At 45.0% G+C, this 21493-nt stretch overlaps 1 protein-coding gene across 6 annotated transcripts in view; it reads right to left on the bottom strand.

Moving 5' to 3' along the window:
- The window catches only part of dgkb (diacylglycerol kinase, beta), a 1110826-nt gene that overhangs the window by 108368 nt on the left and 980965 nt on the right, over positions 1 to 21493 (bottom strand). For all 6 annotated transcript variants that reach the window (XM_068051143.1, XM_068051127.1, XM_068051112.1 and 3 more), the window contains 2 exons: positions 12766 to 12886; positions 9837 to 9897 (listed from right to left, as the gene is read on the bottom strand). In XM_068051143.1, the coding sequence (XP_067907244.1) occupies positions 9837 to 9897; positions 12766 to 12886 (182 nt within the window). The remainder of the gene's footprint in view (positions 1 to 9836; positions 9898 to 12765; positions 12887 to 21493) is intronic.

Raw genomic sequence — 21493 nt, 5'->3', positions numbered from 1 at the left:
GTGTGGAAGAGGAGGGAGGTCCTTTTCCCAGACATCCAGACCAAGCAGGAGTGGCTGGACATCACGGCTACAGTCAGCAGCAGAAGAGTGATGAGAAGAACCTGGTTCCAGTGTAGGAAAACATTCAATGACTTCTTATGCATTGGCAAGGTGAGTGTTACCCCAACCCTCAGGACGGGTCTTTATGTATTCACCCTCCAGCAGACACACCAGCTGAGGAGTTTCAGGGCGCAGATGGGAGGAGTGTATGTACAGGCCACTTACTGAGCCCTCAGAATAGCTCTGAGTAATAGTGCTGCTGAGGAGCTGCCAGCACTGATGCATGAAGCTTCTAATGAACAGGAGCAGCTGCCATTGATCATACAGGACAGCAGTACCTTATCACATTCTCTTTTGTTGTTGCAGGAGAAACAAACTCATAATCCCGTCAGAGGACCCAAACGGGTGAAGCTGTCCCATACATTCACATCATCACATCTATGGAGGAGGTAGTGATGGAAATAGCCAGGATCGCAGATCATGAGGAAGTTGACCCTGGTGAGATGCAGGCCTCCCAATGAGCGGGCTTGAGGCTGGGGGGAGCATAAAATTGAATGGGAGGTGGCCGGGGGAGAGGTGGGTAAGGGACCATTCCCAACCCCCTTGCACCCCCGCTGCAATTTTCCATGGAGCGACGGCGGTTAGAAATGGCCCACCCACCCCAGGCCAATCAAGGCCCTTAAGTGGCCAATTAACTGCCACTTAAGGGCCTCCTCCCACCGCCACGGGTATATTACCCCCAGCGGGAGGAAGGCAAAGGCCCCAAGAACACTGCCAGGTAAAACCTGGTGACCTTCTTGCGGGCTGGTGGGGGGGGCCTCCTGACTGGGCATCCTGCGCCTCATGGAGGGCCACCCCCAAAGCCCCAACTGCCCCCATCGCACAACACATCCCTCCCTCCCCACCACCCGACCCCTTTGCCTCGCCGATTGTCCCTGGTGAGGCCCCAAAATTTACCTTTATTCTGGGGCCATTCCTCACCTTGCTTGCGATGGCTGGGTGTAGTCCCAGCAGTGGCCACCGCTCCCGGTGGTCCTCTGGGACTAAGAGCTGCCAGCCCGCTGATTGGCCGGCAGCTCCGTTAGGTGGGACTTCCTGCCTCAAGGAGATGAAAGTTGAGCTAAATGCCAATTCAGGACCTGGGGAGCAAAGGATTCCGGGCTCACACCTGATTTTTTGGCAGGTGGGCAGTGGGGCCTCCCGCCCAATGTAAAATTCCGGCCACCCACTCATCGTGGAAATGATGATTAAACAGGGCAATGCACTCAGTAAGGGAGTGCATTACACTGCACCCCATCTGACAGCATTCCGAACACTGAGTTACACTGGGAAGCCTCAGCACTGCAGAGGCTTCAGTGTCAGCTATCATGTTCTATTATTGTGTCTCTCACACGTGCAGACGTCCAGCCAAGGAGACCATCTCCCTCACCATCACTGGGCCAAGAGGACAAGCAAACTTCCAAAGAAGCACTATCACAATGTACAAGCACACCATTCACCAGTGCAGAAACACTTAGCTCAGTGGGTCCTCACGCGCATTTAGATAGGGTGGCAATGGGTGAGGAGCACAGCACCAGTGTGTAGGAGGAGTTGCTAGAGGCAGAGACAGCTGTGGGCAGTTCCCCTCGGAGGATGGAGGACAGACACAGCCCTCTGGGCAGATGTTCAACCTTCACTGGCAGTAAGAGTTTACATGTTCGAGGTTACGTCTTCAATTAATGCAATTAATGCTCAGCTGGGCACAGATGCAGGACCACAGAAATTACAGGAAAGGAGGCTCTACCTAGACCAGCAGCAGCAGATGTGCTCCCACATGTTGCAGTTCTCTGAAACAGTGCAGGGTCATGGACAGAGGATGGAGGGGTCCATCTAACTCATGTGCGCCATAACGACTCAGGGCTTTGAGCGCATGAGGTCCTCCATGGATAGCCATATGTGGCAGCACTTGGAGTGCATTGAGGAACTGCGCACTGATGTACAGAGGATACATGCTACACTCTGTAGCCTGGACTCGTCAGTGGTGCTGGTGGCGCAGAGATGTTTGGGGAGGTGTTAGTTTCACCACAGCTGGTGCCTCCCCTCCAGCCATTCGGAGCGTCAGCCAAGGGCTGAGGATGTGACCAAGGAGGATGAGGGTGCCACCCCTCACGGGTTACCACCATCATCTTTGGCCTCCTTGGCCCCTCTGACAGTGGGAGCATCTGTACAGTGGGGTCCAGTGATGGAAGCTGCCCCTACAATGGTGCAGGTCAGCAGCCTCTGGAGATGCCCCCATGGGCACCTCCATAACAAGGACAACTGCCACGTACATCTCAACCACAGGCAGAGACAAGTGAGCAGGCTGCCTCCATCCCACCCGGAGGCCACAAGGGGATCACCGTGTAGAAGTGGCCGAGCAGAGGCCACTGCATCATGGGGAGCACTGTAGGTCACTGGGGCGTCCTCTTCCTCTAACTGTGCACTGTTTCATTTCTGACCACTATGTTAATAATGTCACTTTAAGCCAGATGTGTGAGACTCCTTTTATTAATAGTGGGACAAGAGAAGAGCTATGGAGGTGGCAAAGGAAATCAATGGTTCCTCAACAGTGATGGCAAAACCTCTGGGCAGATGTTCATCCTTCATTGGCAGTAAGAGTTTACATGTTCCAGGCTACGTCTTCAATTAATGCAAGTGTTAGCACAAGCAGCTCACAGTGAGTACTATAACTTGCCATTCATCCTGAGTCAGAGGGGCTCGGCTGAAATGTTCCTGAATCAGAAAATCCCTGACATTCCTGGCATCTTGACAGAACCTTCAAGCGCTGCACTGTGCCCGGCCACCTTCCTGTGCAGCCGGAGCACCTCAGAGTTCCCTATCCTCCCCTTCCGCCTCCTCTTCCTTCCCCTCTTCCACATGCTCCTCCTCTTCCTCCGATGAGCTGTGTCCTTTCAAGTCCTCATCGTGGTCAAGGTCCACACCTCTCTAAAGGGCCATGTTATGGAGAGCACAGCAGATCACCACAATGAATAAGACTCTTGCAGGTGTGTATTGAAGGGCCACCACCTGACCTGTCCTGGCATCAGAAGCCTGATAGCTGCTCAATCGTTGTCTTAGTGAGCAGATGACTTTGGTTGTATCACCTCTGTGCCTCTGGAGCTCTTGTAGAGAGTGAGTAGCCATCCCTTGTCCCCTGGAATCCCACCACAGACTTTGGGGGTTGGAATGAAGAACTGCAGCAGCCTGGACTGCCGAAGGATGAAGGAGTCATGGCAGCTGCCAGGAAATCGAGCACACACATGGAGGAAGCTCTTGTTGAGGTCACAGACCAACTGAATGTTAAGGGAGTGGAAGCCCTTCTTTTTGATGAATCTGACTGGCTGGTCACTGGATGCCTTGATGGCCACATGGGTGCAATCGATGATGCTCTGCACCTGGGGAATACAGAGATGGAGGCAAAATCCACTGCCCTCTGTGCCTGTGAGGCCATGTCTGTCTGGAATTGAATATACTGTCCAGCTCTAGCAAATAAGGCATCAGTGACCTGCAAGATGCAGTGGTGTGTAGCCATTTACTAGATGCCACCAAGGTCCACAGTTGATCCTTAGAAGGAGGCAGAAGTGAAGAAGTTCAAGGCTACAGTGACTTTGACGGCTATTGGCAGAGCACAGCGACCAGTGCTGTAAGGTGTGAGGTCTTCGGCAACAGGAGCAGACTTGCCTGTGACCATCTACCTCGAGAGTTGCAGTCTCATGCAGCACTGGTTCTCTGTCACCTCCAGGTAGCTCCATCTTCAGCAGTCGATCCTATGCTGAGGGTAGGCCTCCAGGTCCTTCTTGCTCCACATGCCTTTCCCCTGCCTTCCTGATGCCTGGCAGTCTGGTCTTCTTGCAGCTGGTGTTGCTCCTCATCGCCACTCAGCCCAGAATCTGGGAACCGTGCACCCATTGCCACCTGTTGCCTTCCTTCTGCTCAGGTGACCTCCCAACTGTGCTTGGCAGCCTTGCCCCCTCCTCTTATGCCCCCACGATGCCAGGAGGGTGACAACCCCCTGCACTGCCTCAGATCTTACAGCGCTCTCTTCCCACAACTTGAGCTGACCCAATGTCACCTGTCTCCCAATAAGCAAGCTCCCTGTGCGCCGCTCACACTTTTACAGGGCCCAGCTAATTTCCTGAAGTGGCCATGACTGGCTCCCCACTGTGCACCTGCCTCCATTGGGCATGGCTGCCCCCAACAGCACATGTAGCATGTGCACCCCTACAAATCCACAACATCCCCTGTTAACAAGCTCTTAATGAGCTCTTCAACCAGCTAAACTGGCCTTAATCATGGAGCGGGCAGGATCAAGAGGTGACCCTCCACCAACCCCTGGTGAAAATAGCCAGCGCTGGAACGACGTCGGGAAACCATCACGCTGGCCGGCGCCAGTATTTTGAACCCCCACCCGCTTCCGTTCCTTTCCCCGGTGGGACCTGAAAATTCAGCCCTATGTGTTTTAAGCTCCCATGTGCACCATGGGAGGGCAGGACTTCTGGTCAGCAGTAACAAGCTGGAAATACTAAACTAATTTGCATGTCATGTGATTATTTGCAGTAGTGGAGCCGGGAACCATTTAAAATTGATGTTACTGTGATTTTACAAAAAAATGTTGAAAACACTTCATTGGTACTCAAAAAAGCCTCTTCCTTTATTCCTCCATGAATCTTCTGTCATTATCTGACTGAATTACTGCCTTCCCCAAAAGAAAAGATTCCCTCTGCCGCTGATGAACATTTCGGGCCAACCTCACCAGTTGGGCCTGACAACTGACCTGTATTTCCCATTTTGAACTCTTTCCCACTGATCAACCTTTCTCTCCCAGCACCCCACCCACCACTGCGCCCCCACAATCAAAAGCATATCGGCCCATCCCTGGAATGTGCGACATTTTCTAATTGTGTCTCCCCATCACAACAACACTGAGTAACATTTCATTTTTAAGAGTAAGATGCAGGAGAAGAGGAGACGGGTACAGGATGAGAAAATGTAAGGGGGACGGGGAAGAGAGAGGTGGATAAGAGGAGGGGAGAAGGATTCGAGACTGGAGGAAGGGAGAAAAAGGGGAAAGGGGCAGGAGGAGTGAGAGCAGAGGATGAGAAGAGGGGACAGGAACTGAAGTAAGGAAGGAAAGAGGGGAGGAGTGAAGTGGGAAGACTGGAATAGAAGAGGGCAGAGGTAGGAAAGGGAGGGAAGATGGGGAAGAGGAGGGATGAGGGGAAATATTAAAATGGCTCCAATTCATACCTCTTTTCCTTGAAAGTAACCACTCACCTCTTGTTTCCTTTTCTCCTCTCCTTCTGTTATTCTTCTCCTCTCCCCATTTTCTGTCCCTCCCAACCCCCTTCCGCTTCTCCACCTTCTCTTTCCCTGCCTTTCCTTCCTCATGCTCTACCTTTCCTGTTCCTACCTCTTCACTTCTTCTCTCCTCTTCTCCCTCTCGTGCCTCCTTCTCTAACCCCTCCTCTCCTCCCCAAACTCATTTGACCTAAAGACTCCAACTAGTATTGACTCCCATGTGAAATACCATAGGAGATTAACTGAATGTTTCCAAATACTGTCATCAGGGCTTGTCTGTAAACATATAACATAAATGTATTTTTTCCAATTTTCCCACCCTTGTTCAGACTTAGTGCAACATGGACATGCTGTCAGATCCCAAACCACCAATGGCCGGGAAACAGGTGCTCAAAGTTCTCTGTTAGTGGCAGACTTGAGTTAACAAGCAACTTAATTCTGCAACACAGATTTAGAACAATATCAGTTCTCACCTTAAGACAAGAATAGCCCACCCTTGTTTCCTTATACAGCATTTCTCAGCCTCAGTCACATCCTGCACTCCTCAGCCACTGTCTTGGGATGAATTCCATCCCAAGTAAAGTTGAGTCTTAAATATGTAATTACTATCTTTGCCATATGTTCTTACTCACAATTAGACTCTCTCCTCCAATTCACACATTACAGTGTGAACATGCAAAGGCATGCTCATCTTCCCAACTTTGTTATCTGCAACTTGTACTGCAGCAACAAATGCCAGGATCCAAGGAGATTGAGTCTCAGCAAACTGAACGTCTCAACAAAATGTTGTCATGCTAGGTCTCCAACTGCCATTAATTTTGTCATGAACATTGATTTTAAACTGTTCCTGGAGCGAGAAAATGACTTGTTAAACAAATCGGCCATTGCATATTAACAGACAGTGCTTGGAAAGGACAAAGGACCATTCCCTGACACATTCAACCCACAATGGATCTTGATCACCAGGTATTGTGTGTAAGAGGAGCATTCCAGAGACTGCTAAGGTGATACAATCCAGGACTGGTTAACCAGCTGGTCACACGACTAACTGGTCGTTTGGTCATTTGGTCGTTAAACACATTTGGGTGCGACCGTCCTGGATTTTACCCATAGACAAACAAGAGAAATTGGAAATGGGAAGCCAAATTTTCCCAATCAAAAAAGAGCAAGATTAATACATGTTTCCTTGTGGTTGTGTGTGCTTGAATACGAACATGTCTGCAACTGAAACTAGTAGCTCCCCAAGCCAGGGTGAAGTAACTTGGGATAAGTTAAAAGCACTGTCCATAGAGGAGTTGAGGAAAATGGCTGAGCAGTGTAGGATCACTGTACGTGGCAAGGCTAGGAAATCTGAACTCCTAAGGCTAGTGGCCAACCAATTTTCCCTTGAATCTGAAGAAGCAGAACCAGGGTTAGAAGTAGACTTAGATAGGGTGTCGCTAACAAAGACACAATTGGAACAAAGGAAACTTGAATTAGAAGAGAGAGACAGGAGAGGGACAAAGGACCATTCCCTGATACATTCAACCCACAATGGATCTTGATCACCAGGTATTGTGTGTAAGAGGAGCATTCCAGAGACTGCTAAGGTGATACAATCCAGGATGGTTAGACCAGCTGGGCAAATGATTAACTGGCTGCTCCAGGGTTTTTTGAACTGGCCACAGAGAATTTGAACGGAGAAAGACTGTTTGCTCCTGGACTGAGAAGATCTCTCCTGTCTGCTCCTATCTCTTTCTCACAAGCCTCTGAATCCACTGAAAACACATGAACCCAAAGAGAGAAAAGTCTCCTGCAGTGAACAGGGTTTAAGAAGAATACTGGGCCCAACGAAAAGCAAGATCTACCTACGATCAAGGACTCCACAGAGAGCTCGAAGAACCGTAACAAAAACTCTTCAGATATTGCCTCAAACTTTTCCACTTTATTTTTCTTCTGCTCTTTTCTGTCTCTATTTGCATGTGTGCATCGCACATGCATGCTATAGTGGGCATGTTGTGTATCTGTAGTCGTCAACCAAATTGGAGTTTAAGTTCAAGTTTAATAAATGTCAACATTTCTTCTTTAAACCTAAGAAAACCTGTGTGTGCTGGTTTCTTTGCCTTATAATTGGAAAGCGGTGAACAAGGATTCACCAAGGGTGAGCTAAAAACAGTGTGTTTAAAATTAGAGTCATAGTGTCATACAGCACAGAAACAGGGCCTTCATCCCATCGTGGCCGTGCCAGCCATCAAGCACCTAACTATGCTAATCCCATTTTCCACCACTTGGCCCGTAGGCTTTATGCTATGGCGTTTCAAGTGCTTATCTAAATACTTCTTAAATGTTGTGAGGGTTCCTGTCTCTATCACCTCTTCAGACAGTGCATTCCAGATTCCAACCACTCTGGGTGAAATTTTTTTCCCTCAAATCCCCTCTGAACCTCCTGCCCCTTATCTTAAATCTATGCCCCCTGGTTATTGACCCCTCCGCTAAGGTAAAAAGTTTCTTCCTATCTAACCCATCAATGCCCCTCATAATTTTGTATACCTCAATCATGTCCCCCATCTGCTCTAAGGAAAACAACCCTAGCCTTTTCAGTCTCTCTTCATAACTGAAATGCTCCAGCCCAGGCAACATCCTGGTGAATCTCCTCTGCATCCTCTCCAGTGCAATCACATCCTTCCTATAGTATGGCGACCAGAACTGTACACAGTACTCCAGCTGTGGCCTAACCAGCATTTTATACAGCTCCATCATAACCTCCCTGCTCTTATATTCTATGCCTCGGCTGATAAAGGCAAGTATCCCATATGCCTCCCTAATCACCTTATCTACCTGTGCTGCTGCCTTCAGTGATCTACGGACCCATACACCAAGATCCCTCTGATCTTCTGTACTTCCCAGGGTCCTACCATCCACTGTATATCCCTTTGTCTTGTTAGTCCTTATTAAACCCTGTTATGGTAGACACCTTTCTCACTTGGTCATAACAAGGTCAAAAATGCAGAAGGAAAGAAAAGTATGCAGGATGTCCAAGGCACAAATACAGAAATACTCACTACCAAAAAATAACATTCAATGAAACAACAGTAACCTTGAAAATAAGCTAGAAGCCTTTTCCTGTCATCACCCATCTTATATGGATGAGGTGCACTGGGTGCTGGAGCCTCACCTGAACCAATGAAACTCAGTAAGAAACTTGATTTACAAAATTTGTGAAAAAGTAAGTTTTGTGAGCTGGTAGCTCAGATTTTTTGCTTCCCCAATATTACATCTCGGTGCACAAAGCTGGAGGCCTGATTTTCCAGGCCATACCTGCCACCATTGAAGCTCGATGCCCCCGGAAAAACTTCAGCAAATAAGGTCAGAGGAGATTAAAGATGCAAAACCTGGAGGGATTTTGAAGAAAAATTTGAGAATTTTAAAGTCAATATGTTGAGGGATGGGAAGACAATGAAGGCTGGAGAGTATCAGGGTGATGGATGAGCAGGATTTTGTGTGAAATAAGATATTGATGGTGGAGATCTAGATAGGTTTTCATACATCTAAGATGCTGCTTAGGAAGTCAGTGAGAAGGTCATTTGAATAGTCTAGGTGTAACAAAGAGAGGGATGAAGGTTCAGGAACAGCACTAGAGATGAGGTAGAGTGGAGACATTGATGCCTTGGAATTGGAAGTACACAATCTTGATGATAGATGTATGGTTTGACACTCTATTTACAGTTGATCAGAACAGCTAGATTGTGCACCATCTGCCTGGGTTTGAATGGCATCCAGAAAAATGGGAATGGGATCTGGAAGTAAGGCGCAGCATTTCTGCTGGAGGCCAAACAGGATGGCTTTGACCTGGTCAATACTGAGCCACAAGCATCAGAAAGAGGAAAATTTTATCTCATCAGTCTGAGCAGGATTGAGACCCCCTTCAGCACAGCCTCACCATGTTTAAAAATCCTACAAGAACAAATAATACATTTTAAAAATATATATATTTTATAACTTGAAGGCCCTAAATGTCGACTATAACACTTTGCAGTTACCAGCTGGCGAAAGAGAGAAATGGCGACACATCCAGTGGACTGGTGTGCACTACCATGATGATCAGTTGCTACAGCAGATTGGCAACAGGCACCAACGTCAAAAACAACAACTCACAGCATCACTTGGCAGCTTCACATGTTGCACTTGTGACAGAACCTGTCTCTCAAGGATTGGCCTTCACAGCCATCAACAAAGGTGCACCAAGAGAAAACACCCCACCTAAATGGATTGTTTGCTGCATGTCCATCATCTTTCATAGAAGGAAGGATGCTAACCATTTTATAACTTTGTGCTGAACTCACCCATTCATTGTCAACAATTGAATCCACGCCACATTTCAGTATGGTGCAAACCCATATTTCATCAACTTCATATAAGGATGCATCTGTTGCATTCTTGGAGCACTTTGGATGAATTATTTCAGAGTGCTGCAATATCTTTCACCAATAATATCTACTTACTGTACAAGGGGTCTGCATCCAAGGCTCTCCATCAATCTGCATCGGCAGGAACTTACTGGTTCTGGAGAACAAAGGAGCCATGTAGACATTACAATAGAAGAGATTATAAGAAATCATGGCAAAAATACATTGAAAACTTTTACTATAGATTACTAGTGCTCTGATTTTTTGAGACCACTAAAATCTGTGCCAGGAATGGCTTGTTCACAATGCATTGAGATGACTGTGCTGAATCTTGCAGTTTCAGCTCATCTGAATAATTGACATATGCTTTGGGTTTGAACAAGCAGCTAACCTGGTGGGGGAAATGTGCGAAACCTGGAAAGCAGCTTAAATGTAAAGAGATGAATGGACTTAAAGTGATTACACACTGGAGCAAATATTGATTTGGCCTTTATCAAGCTCCAAAGTTCATTTGAAAGGTTTGCCAAGGCAGGGGGAGGGGCCAGAAAAATAATGCCAGGCAAAAATGAAGTGAAAGGAAACCTAATCTGCAGGTGAGCTCCTTTTTGATGGCTGGCAAAGAGGATGCACCAAAGAATGAGGTGAATGCAAGTCAGGTTACAATATATAGTACTTCATGGTGCCCTCCACAGAGGACAAATGGTTAGGAGGTAGCCAACAGACTCAACAGACTATGCAGTAAATAGGTGCCATCTACAATGCTGTGTACTCTTGGAAAACCTGGTCTGGCATCCAGGAAACATTCTGTATCCTGCTAGCTTTCTACAAAGTACATAATGAAGATGTTGTCCCCTGACAAACAATTATTACATCTTTGATCAGGTGAATGACTAAATTGACATATGTTACTGTTGGTGTTCTTGAAAGGATCTGGGAGCCGAAATGTTTAATGCACATTCAAGGAATGTGCCATCCCTCTGATAATGGTTGTGTAAGTCAATCTGGTATAATTCTGTGATGACCACATTTGTGAAGAGGAGGCAGCAAACACAGGCCTCTTGTGAAATGTTCAAGTAGCTGAAACAGAGACTCCCAAATGTATATCTCGAGGTATTGATGGTGCAGGGAAAATACCGAGTGTCATTACATCTGTACTGTGGTCCACTCAGGAACTTAGTTTTCTCTCTAAATCATGGAGTGATGTTGAAATATCCTCATTAATCTACATGGTGTTATTTAAATGCCAGATTGTCCTGGAGTCTCCCAGAATTAATCTCCCCCAGACACTTCTGCGAGCAACCCAGGAGAAAAATTACAGGAGTGTATTTTTCACCCATCTCACTCTGGCCAGATTAGCAACAACTGAATTCATGCAAAAAAAGTCTACATCGAAAATTAGCAAGAAATGTCCCCATTCAATAGTGATAAGTATGTACAACTGTGAACCATAAAGTTAATTTGAAATATTAGTTTGTTTGAACATGAAATTTTGTCCAGTGTAATACAGCCACTGAATTCAAATTCAACTTGATTCAAGCTGACTAGAGCAGTTTACCTTCCTGAGCTATTTGGCCTTATCCTCTGGAAAAGGGAATTAACTTACCAAAAACCTGAGGTAGTGGCCAGACATAGATAGATTTGATTTGCAGGCAATAACATAAATAAAGGTGGGTCAACTCCTCTTGAAATTAACTTTTATCCCTCAGCAGCATTATGTATTGCTTAAACTCAACATCTAAGTCAAAAGAGTTTCAGTTTAAATCTGGAACGCTTAGCCGAGCTAAAAATTCATCCCAAAAGATACTCAGCCCTTTATAATTTGAAGCGAAATAGAGCTCTGTTTCTGTCCGGTGCTTTTCACCCGCAGCCATGATCACGGCTATCTGCTTTCTTCTCAAATCAATCAATGTGTGCTGCAGATGATCGATCCTTCTGACTCATTTCCTATTAACTTAAGGGGTTCTTTAGGACTTACACATCAATGCACTGAAACACATACTTAGTCACTTACTGCCACACGGGCTGAGCTTCAGGCGTTTATCAGTGATATCCTGTACTTTGTAAAATTTGGCAATGAAGTAACATTGTACCTGCTGTTCAGTATGAAAGGAGATGTTACTGCTGTCATCTTGACTATTCTATGTGATCCATGTGGTTGTGGCACATTAGCTCATATTGCAGTGCTAGTTGGGAATTACAGTTGAGGACAGTGGTGACCTTGCCTATCAGTGACCAAGTTGCCCCTATGTTTCAAGTTGGCCACAGTTTTCCTTGCTGCAGATGGCAAGACTTTGCCCTGCTAACCTACAGCAAACTGAGACAATTGTTTGTTGATAGATAGGTGTCCCAAGGTCTACAGATATAGTACAGGGCTTGTTGGTCTTCATAGCATGCTTTCACTGCAAGAAATAATATATTTAAGGAGCTTTATAATAAATGTACCTTAAAGGGATACAAAAAAGACCCAAAGTTTTCCAGAAAATTAAATATTAATGCACATTACAAAAATATGGAAAACAATACTGCACTAAAAAGGGACTCTAACCATGTCAAAAAAAAAATACACACCATGGGAATTTAAGACTTTCTTTACCCAAGGCGATTTCCTTGCTCCAATCCAAATGGATGATCTGGTCCAAGTACTGCACAAGTTTTTAATTTTAATAATTTTGCAACAAATCTGGGGTCTCAATGAGTCTGAGGCATGAACCGGCACAAGAAGTTCAGCTCAATAAATTCAGAAGACTTCATAATAGAAGCCCAGAAATAAATTGGCTCAGGACTTCTCTCTCGAGCATTCCCTCTGCCTAGTTGCAGTCTTGTCTTCCTGATCCATAGGATGGCTAAATCAGTCCTTGTTAGGTAATCTCAAACTACAGTTTAGCACCAACAGACTTAAAACAATATGCTTATTCGAAAAAAAATGAATTTGCAATGAGAACATTTAAACCTTAGTACTGCACTATGGAGTCAAACCAGTATAAAGACATATCTTATAGCATGTGTGAGGTACACTGAAACATACCTGATGGTTACCAAGGAGCATTGTGCTAATCTTTTCCCTGCACTTTTTAGCCCGGTGTAAATCTGTCCCATTTCCATGGCCCCTTCCAGGCCAATCACTTCAAATAACTGATCACTTACATCTGAAAAATAGACAGTAAATTAAATAACCCATCAAATCAAAGACAGAAATGAAACTCATTGTTTGCAAAATGAAGTGATTCAATCTGGTCAAAGCATTCACCCGATTCTTACCCGGTGTCCAATCTCCTTTGCAAAGCACTTTGGAAAGTTTCATTACATCAAAGTCACTATTACAACTTTTAATTTTTATTGCTGTAGTAGCTGCACAGAAAATGGGGACTTGTGTTGTTGTAATTGACCAGGAATTAAAATTACATTTCAAATTTGTCCTTAGTACATTTCACTTCAAATAAATTGCAGATTTGCCTGAATCCTAACAATGCCATGAAACGATCACATGAGTAAATACAGGAGCAAATCCTTTGGAGTTTCTTACTGTTCTCTAATGATCTAATTTCATGGCACAAAATGGTTTGTCATTGACACTACTGGGTTGTGCAGACCCACATAGCATAACATTAGAAATGTCCTGTAACATTTTCTGAGTTTGGTTGGTTTTCCTACCATGACTGATTCTTAACAAGAAAGTATTGATAAGAGACATATCTCTGCTTCTGATCTCAGTAATTAGGGATGCTAGGGACCTTGAGTAAAATAGTTGTGTGGAAAACAACTCAATGCACATTATAGAACAAGTTTAGGGATTAAAATAATGGTATAAATAGTTCGTACTGTGTACATTGCCAACAAGTTGAGAGAAAGAAATTCTGCTAATACAGACCATGTGGTGGGGGCATGGCGCGTGGCGGGAGTGAGGGAGGTGGGTATCTGAAATCAGAATGCAGTGACATGATGTGGTATTACTTTAAGGGCATATCTAAAGCAGCTCTCCATCACCATACAGGATGTGATGTACAGTCCCACGTGATCTCTAGGCAGTTATTGGAACCAACTTCAGAGATATGACATGTTACCCTATCGTCCTAGGATTGCTGTATGTAAGTTAGCATCTTCAATAAAAGAATCCACCTTTCAGATTCACCAATCTTATCTGTGTGATTGGTGAGTTAATGTTAATCAAGAAAAAAAAAATGGGTACCTTTAGTCAGAATTGTCTGCATATCTCACAGCCATTTACCGACATGTTTTGACATTCAGAAAGTTGAAAAAAGAAAAAAAAATGTGCATAATGCAGACTGCTAACTAATTTGATCAATGGACAGGTAATTGACTAGCAGCAGAACGAACCAATCTTCAAGTGTTGATAATCATGGCAGAGAATCACCAGACACATATACTTTAACAGACATGCTGAGAATCTCAGTGGTTGAAAAAGGAATGGAATTGCACTGCTTGCACATCAAGATTAACACAACAGCTGCAAAGACTAGAAGATGGAATTTAGTTTGTTTCTTTGTTGCTGGTCATAATTAAAATAATTTACCATTGATGAAACTGTAGAACTTTTACACTAAGCCTAAAAAGTTTGAACTTGTAAATCAAATGCAATTATTTCATTCATAACAAGGGTAGTATTTGTTTATTGTGGTTAATAGCATATGTTATTGAGTCACCCTGTTTCTTTAGCATTCTGAAGAACTTTATGTGGGAGGTTGTGGTGCTTTGATCTGAATATAATGTTTTTAAATAAGTATTTTCTGACAAACTTGTGGTCGCCTTTCAATGCAAGCTGCTATTCCTGTTTTTATTTTAAATGGATTACAATGCATTGCTTTGGATGCCTGAGGGCAGATTTTTCTGAAGCCTATTCTGACACTGGACCAGGAACAGCATTCCCATACTTCGATGGCCCAGGAGCACTGGAATTTCCTGCCCTAAGTAATTTACATCTCCCAACAGCTGCATGCCTGGCTTTGGAGACTGCGACCTACTGAGCATTCATAGCATTAGAGAATGATACAGCTCAGAAGGAGGCCATTTGGCCCATTGTCAATGGTGTATGCCAGCAAGCAGGTCCCAGATTTTGTGTAAAAATTCTGTGGTGGTGGGGCTCAAGTTATAAAAATCAAATACACCTTTAAATCTGTCCCTGCACCCAAGGTCTTTCTGGTGCACAGGCTGGGCTTTCTGGTTGACCTTTGGGCTGGAGCGCCAAGTAATCATTTCTACTGGGAAGCAAGGTGGAAAGTGAGGAACACCCCATTCCTCCTCAATTGTATGACTCTGTCTGGCTTGTACCTACTGTAAGCACAATCCCAGCTCCAACCTCGGAGAAAAATTTTGGAACTCCTAGGGTTATGTAAAAGGGGTAGAAACCCAGTGAACACAGCATTCCCCAGGAGCAAGGTCAGGAAAATCAGCCATCTGATTTTTGAATTTAAAGTTTTGCAGATCCACACTGCTTTAGAAAACAAACTGCCAGTGATTCCATCGAAGGAATTCCAGGTAAGTGTACAAAGAGCTTATAGTTATAATGATCCTGGCACACAGGACAGTAGTTTGTAATAAAAACATTGAGAAAGTTTTACTATATCATATTCCTGGTGCAGAGCCTTAGCTGCTAGAGCTTAGATCAAGAAATTGAGCATGAAGGTCAGAGGGTTCGGTTCCACTCGATTTTACATCCATTCATATTAATCTTAAAAATTGATCTACAGTTTCATATAAGCAGAATAAAAGTTGTTATGACCAGGTATGAAAGGTGTCGAGGTGTCTTTTACGGTCTTCCCCTGATCTTATTCTAACAGGGATTAATTCTAAACACACTGTGTTTTGAGCTCTCCCTTTGTGAATCCTTGTTCATTGTTTCTCAATTATAAGGCAAAGAAATGAGCACACCAGGTTTTCTTAGGTTTAAAGAAGAAAAGTAAAATTTATTAAACCTTAAACTTAAACTCTAATTTGGTTAATGCTTACGGATACACGCCACGGCCCACGCTAGCATGCATACCCGATACGCACATGCAAATAGAGACAGAAAAGAGAAGAAAAATAAAATGGAGAGGCTTGAGGCAATCTCTGAAGAGGGTGTTTTTTTAAACTGTGCTTCGAGCTCGCTGGAGGGTTCTTGATTGTAGATCCTCTTGCTTTTCATTGGGGCCCAGTATTCTTCTTAAACCTTGTTCACTGTAGGAGACTTTTCTCTCTTGAAGTTCATATGTCTTCAATGGTTTCTAAAGCTGGTAAGAGCAAGATGAGAGCAGACAGGAGAGATGCCTTTTCCAGTCCAGGAGCAAACAGTATTTTGAGTTTTAACTCTGTGGCAAGTTCAAAATTAAAAAATCTCCAACAATCAGTTAGTCATGTGACTGAACTGGTCTGTTTGTGTATTCACCATCTTAGTAGTTAACCTGGAATGCTTCAATGTCTTGCAACCAAAAGTCCATTTTGGATTAAATTGAAGCAGGGAGTGGCCCCTTTGTCCGTTCCAAGTACTGTCTGTTACTTTGCAAATGTCTTTCCAGTCAGGGGCTTGGTAATTCCTTGTGATAGGCTCTGTTTATTTCACAGCCACAATTTTAAGTTTTAATGTTCATGTGGCAAAATAATGTGTGCCTCAGTCTTGGCAGGTGGGGGGCTTGCCTGAAAAAGTATACAAAGTAATCCAAGTCCAGAATTTCTAACAAAACTGTAGGCCAAACATAGGATTGTTATACACTTTAAAAACACTATAATTGTGGCAGATTTTCCTGTTCTTGCTCCCAGCTGTATTGGATCACTGGGTACAGAAATGAATCAAATCGCCTCACATTAGATCACAGGGGAGTCCTAAAATACAAAAAAATTGGGTTTATTAATATCCTCTTCTTGATTACTGACAAATTTTAGTTCATTATATATATGGCGAATGTGTATTTTTTCTGCACATTACATCCTTCTCTATCTACAGTGACTTCCCTTCTGCCAAAGTTCTGCTCTGTTATTGGATCGTACTGGTAGAAGCACTGTCCACCACTGAAAAGTAGTCCTCATTTATTAAAGTTAATTGCTGGGTTCCTGCACTGAGTTCCACTGCTCCTCTGGCTTTTGTGTTTTACTTTGTTGTTGCATTGTCTCCTGAACTGAAGTCTGCTGGCCCACTGGTTTCTTAGGCTGGGCCCTGCTTGTGGTTTCTTGGGCATCCTTTCATTCCTCTGTTGGTTCCCTGCCTCCTCTCCTGGTCCTGTCAATCAAATCCTATTCCACCACTGATCCTGTAGCTAACAGGGAGCAAAGGTTGAGACAAAGACCAGTCCAGAAGCTAGCAGAGGATAAAAGCCAGGTTCAGGAGTCAATGGAAGAGCAGTGCTTGATGCAGAACCAATCAGTGGAGTAATGCTGAGGCATACCTACTAGAATTACAAAGGTTCAGGGCAGTAATAATTTTGACATATGCCAGCATGTTACCACAGCAATAATTCAGCCTATAAAGCATCAGCCTCAAATCTGTATCTAACATCCTCTCACTAATACCAACAGCATCTAACTGAAAGTAAGCAACTGCTGCTTGACTTTCACTGACTGAACATGTTTACCCATTCAGTGCAGCTCTTCAAACTTACCTAAGGAAAAAAAAACTTGCCCTAGAGGGAGTGCAACACAGGTTCATTAGACTGGTTCCTGAGATGAGGGTATTGTCCTATGAGGAAAGATTGCTTATATGCTCTGAACTACAGAAAAATTAGAGGTAATCTAATTGAAATATATAAAATTCTTAAGGGTACTTACTGAGGAAACTAGAACAGGGAGGTCTCAGCCTCAGAATAAGGAGTCAGACATTTAGGACTGAGATAAGGAGAAATTTCCTCACTAAGACGGTTGTGAATTCACCATCCCAGGGAGCTGTGAATGCTCAGTAATTGAGTATATTCAACACAAAGGTCGATAGATTTTTGGGTACTAAGGGAATTAAGGGATATGGAGAAGGTGGAATAAAGGTAGAAGATTAGCCAAGATTTAATTGAATTGCGGAGCAATCTTGAAGGACCAAGTGGCCTACTCCTCCTCCTATTTGCGTATGTTCTTAACTTGCAGCAGTACTTTAAGAGCCATTATATTCCCCAAGTGTTTCCTGCACATGGTAAAAATGCACAGACAGCATAGCAAATAATTCAATTTAGCTGGCCCTCTGGAACCTGACAGGATTTGATCACCGCTCAAACATACTAGAACAGGTAGCAATACAAAGGCCTGGATTATTGATCCAGAAACATGGGCTGAAATTTAATGATGTGACGGTGGGCCTGGGAGAGAGAGATCAGCAACAGAGAGTGATCATGGGGAGAGAGTGATCACTGGGAGAGAGAAAGATTGCTGGGAGAGAGAGAGAGAGATGGCTGGGAGAGAGTGTGATTACTGGGAGAGAGAAAGATTGCTGGGAGAGAGTGATCACTGAAAGAGAGAGGGATTGTGGGGAGAGAGAGATCACTAGAAGAGAGAGATCGTGGGAAGAGAGTGATCATTGAGAGAGAGAGAGATCACCAGGAGAGAGAGATCGCGAGGAGAGATTGTGGGGAGAGAGACCAGATCACGGAAATACAGGCAGTTTGCAGATTGGGGATGCGGGGGAAAGAGATCTACTCCTCCTGACCCTGGAAATAGGCACAACAAAGTCCAGTTTCACCCTTATGTGTCAGCACTCAAACTTAAAGCAATACAGCTAATTAAACGTGAGGTACATGTGAGGACAAAGATTGTTGCAGTCTTTACAAAGGCTACAAATATTTCACATTTATTTTTCAGCTTTTGCAAAAGCTGATGGAGCAAAACCAGTGACAGGCAAAAATCAACATGCATGCAGGATTCCAACTCTGTGGGCAAATCACGAAACAGTACAGTCTCTCATTTCCCTGTACGATGACAAAATGGAATTTCTGCTGCAATTGGCACATGTGACGAGGGCTGCCTTGTTCTGCCTCCTGCAAATCTTGCTATTCTCGTAGACAGTAGTCTGTCATGCTGGTGGTAGGTGGAAGCTAGGCCCAATAGCCAAGGAATAGATGTGGAAGAAGATAACACAAATTACAAAGATTGCCAACATGACCAACAACCAGGTGGATGTCCGCAAACCTATTGCACATTTACTGTTGGTCCGTGTTAAGCCCTCACATAACCTTTGAGTTCTTTCATTGCTTACCCATATTTCAGCAATGGACACATTCAAATGCGTGGTGTAGTGGTTATGTTACTGGGCTAGTAATCTAGAGGCCTAAACTAATAATCTATAGAACATGGGGAGAATTTTTACAGGCAAGGGGAGGTGGATTTGGGTGTGTGCAGGGAGATAAATTCCTTAAAAGGATCCCGAGATCATTCTGCCCACTTCCGGGTTTCACCTGGGCAAGTTTGATGGCTGGCAGGGAACGCTCATGCGGCTGCTGAGTAAATCATTTAAATAATCTAATGAGCAATTAAGTACTGTTTTAACTGAGGATTCTGGCTTTAACAGCTAACGGACTTATTTCCCAAGCTGTCAGCAATTCGCCAGCATCACTGAGTCGAGTGCACAGCAGCAAGGACTTCTACAGTGAAACTGACAGGCTGGGAAGCCTTTGATCAGTGAAACTTAAGAGCTCCAGCCATGGCCAGGAGAGAGGCTGTTGATCATAGCACTCCTTCTCAGAGAGTGCTTTCACTGCTAGACAGGTGATTTCCAGTTTTTTGGAAGTCACTTCACCTGTCTTGCACTTTACACACCTTCAGCTACACTTCCCTGCTGTCGGCCTTCATCCCGACACTGGAGCAGCTTATGCAGCTCGACATTGCACCTCTGATGAAGAACAAGATGAGCAGCAATGCCAGCAGCTGCAGAAGTAATGCCAGCAACAGCACCAGCTACCTTCTCCTCAGCCACATGAGCTCCACAGGGCACAGTAGATTGACACACGGTGGTGAGATCCCCAACACAGGGTCTTCAGGCAGAGGTTCAGCTCTCTCGACATGTGTAAGCACCAGTACCTCAGGAGACTCAAACTTCACAGCAGGTGATTGCTGACATCTGCAGCCTCCTGGAATAAGACCTCCTTCCCAGTGGACTAGGTGGCATGCATTGCCAGTGACCGTCAAAGTGGCTGTCACTGGAGAGTCACCACACATGCCCTGGGTCTCTGCCTCTCCACGCAGTTGTGTGCTTTTTTCTTCTGAAAGGAGAGAAAGCAGAGAGCTATGAGTTTTAGAAATGGCTTGTGTGGATAGGAGGAAAGGATGACGTTTGTGGAGGGTGACTGTGAGGCATGGGTGCAACAGGGAAATAGGATGACGGTGAGTGCGAATGTTGGCTGTTCAGATCGGGATGTGAGGTGCCTGGAGAGAGAGGAATGAGTGGAATTGCAAGGTGCATTGTTCTGAGGAGTGCTGTGCAGGAGAATGTTGGATAAGTTAGACTGTGGGGCTTGGCACCTGAAAGTGGTATACCACTCACCTTTCCCACCCTCCTGAGGTGCTGGATACTCTTGGTGCACTGTCTCTGGGTTGGAAGGACCACACTTCTGCTGTTGACTTCCTCAGCCACTTCCATTCACGCCTGCTTGGTTGGGGAGGCTGGCCTCTTGCGCCCATCCTTGGCAAAGATCACCTCAATGCAGTCTCTCAGATCCTGCAGTAGGACCTCTAGATAAGAGTGAGAGACCCGGGGGCAAACTTCCCAGGTCTCCTTTCCATTCCTATGGTAGCTGCAGCCTTAAAAACCCATGTGCAGATGAGCTATTGTAACCCATGCCAGGATCACTTTAATTAGAAATCGTTCCTTTGACAGATCTGCCACATGATCCCTCCTGCCCTCTCTGATTGGTTTGAGAACCTGCAAGTGGGATGCTAATGCCATGGCTCATTTAAAGACTGGGAATTCTGTGACGAGTAACACACCTCCTGTCTCCCCAAAGCCTGTCCACCATCTGCAAGGCACAAGTCAGGAGTGTGATGGAATACTCTCCACTTGCCTGGATAGGTGCAGCTCCAACAACAATCAGGAAATATCATCCAGGACAAAGCAGCTCACTTGATCGGCACCTCAAACATTCACCATTCACTACCTTCATCACCAGTGCACAGAGGCAGCAGTGTGTACCATTTACAAGAGGCGCTGAAGCAACTTGCTAAGCCTCCTTCAACAGCACCTTCCCAATCTATGATCTCTATCACCTAGAAGGACAAAGGCAGCAGGCACATGGGAACATCACACCTGCAAGTTTCCTCCAAGCCACACGGCATCCTGACTTGGAACTATATCGCCGTTCCTTCACTGTCATTGGGTCAAAATCCTGGAATTCCCTCAGTAACTGCACGGTGCATGTACTGACAGCACACAGACTGCAGCGGTTCAAGAAGGCAGCTCACCAGCGCCTTCTGAAGGGCAATTAAGGATGGGCAACAAATGCTGGCCTTGCCAGCGATGCTCACATCCCATGAACGAATGAAAAGATATACTGTCAATGGGTTCCTGATGCACTAATGGTCCTGCTGTTTCAGTTAGGGACCATCAGTTGAAAATTCCACCCCATGGGCTGGATTTTGCACTGGTGGTGGGACTCCCGGCACCAGGCCGAAAAGGTCGGGGGATTCCCGTCTCTGCCTTTTTGTGCCCTCCCGGAGCGATCCTCTGGTCTTTTTGATTCAAAGTTTTAGGAGGCAGGATCCTCGGTCAGAGGGACCTGAAGTGCTGCAACCTGAAAGGCTACGGACCAGGTGCTGGAAGGTGGGATTAGATTGGGTGGCTAGTTTTTCAGCCA

This window comes from Heterodontus francisci, chromosome 2 (genome assembly GCF_036365525.1).
Source record: "Heterodontus francisci isolate sHetFra1 chromosome 2, sHetFra1.hap1, whole genome shotgun sequence".
NCBI lineage: Eukaryota > Metazoa > Chordata > Chondrichthyes > Heterodontiformes > Heterodontidae > Heterodontus > Heterodontus francisci.
Note: the sequence above shows the minus strand (reverse complement) of the source record. Positions and strands in the feature narration are given on the sequence as shown.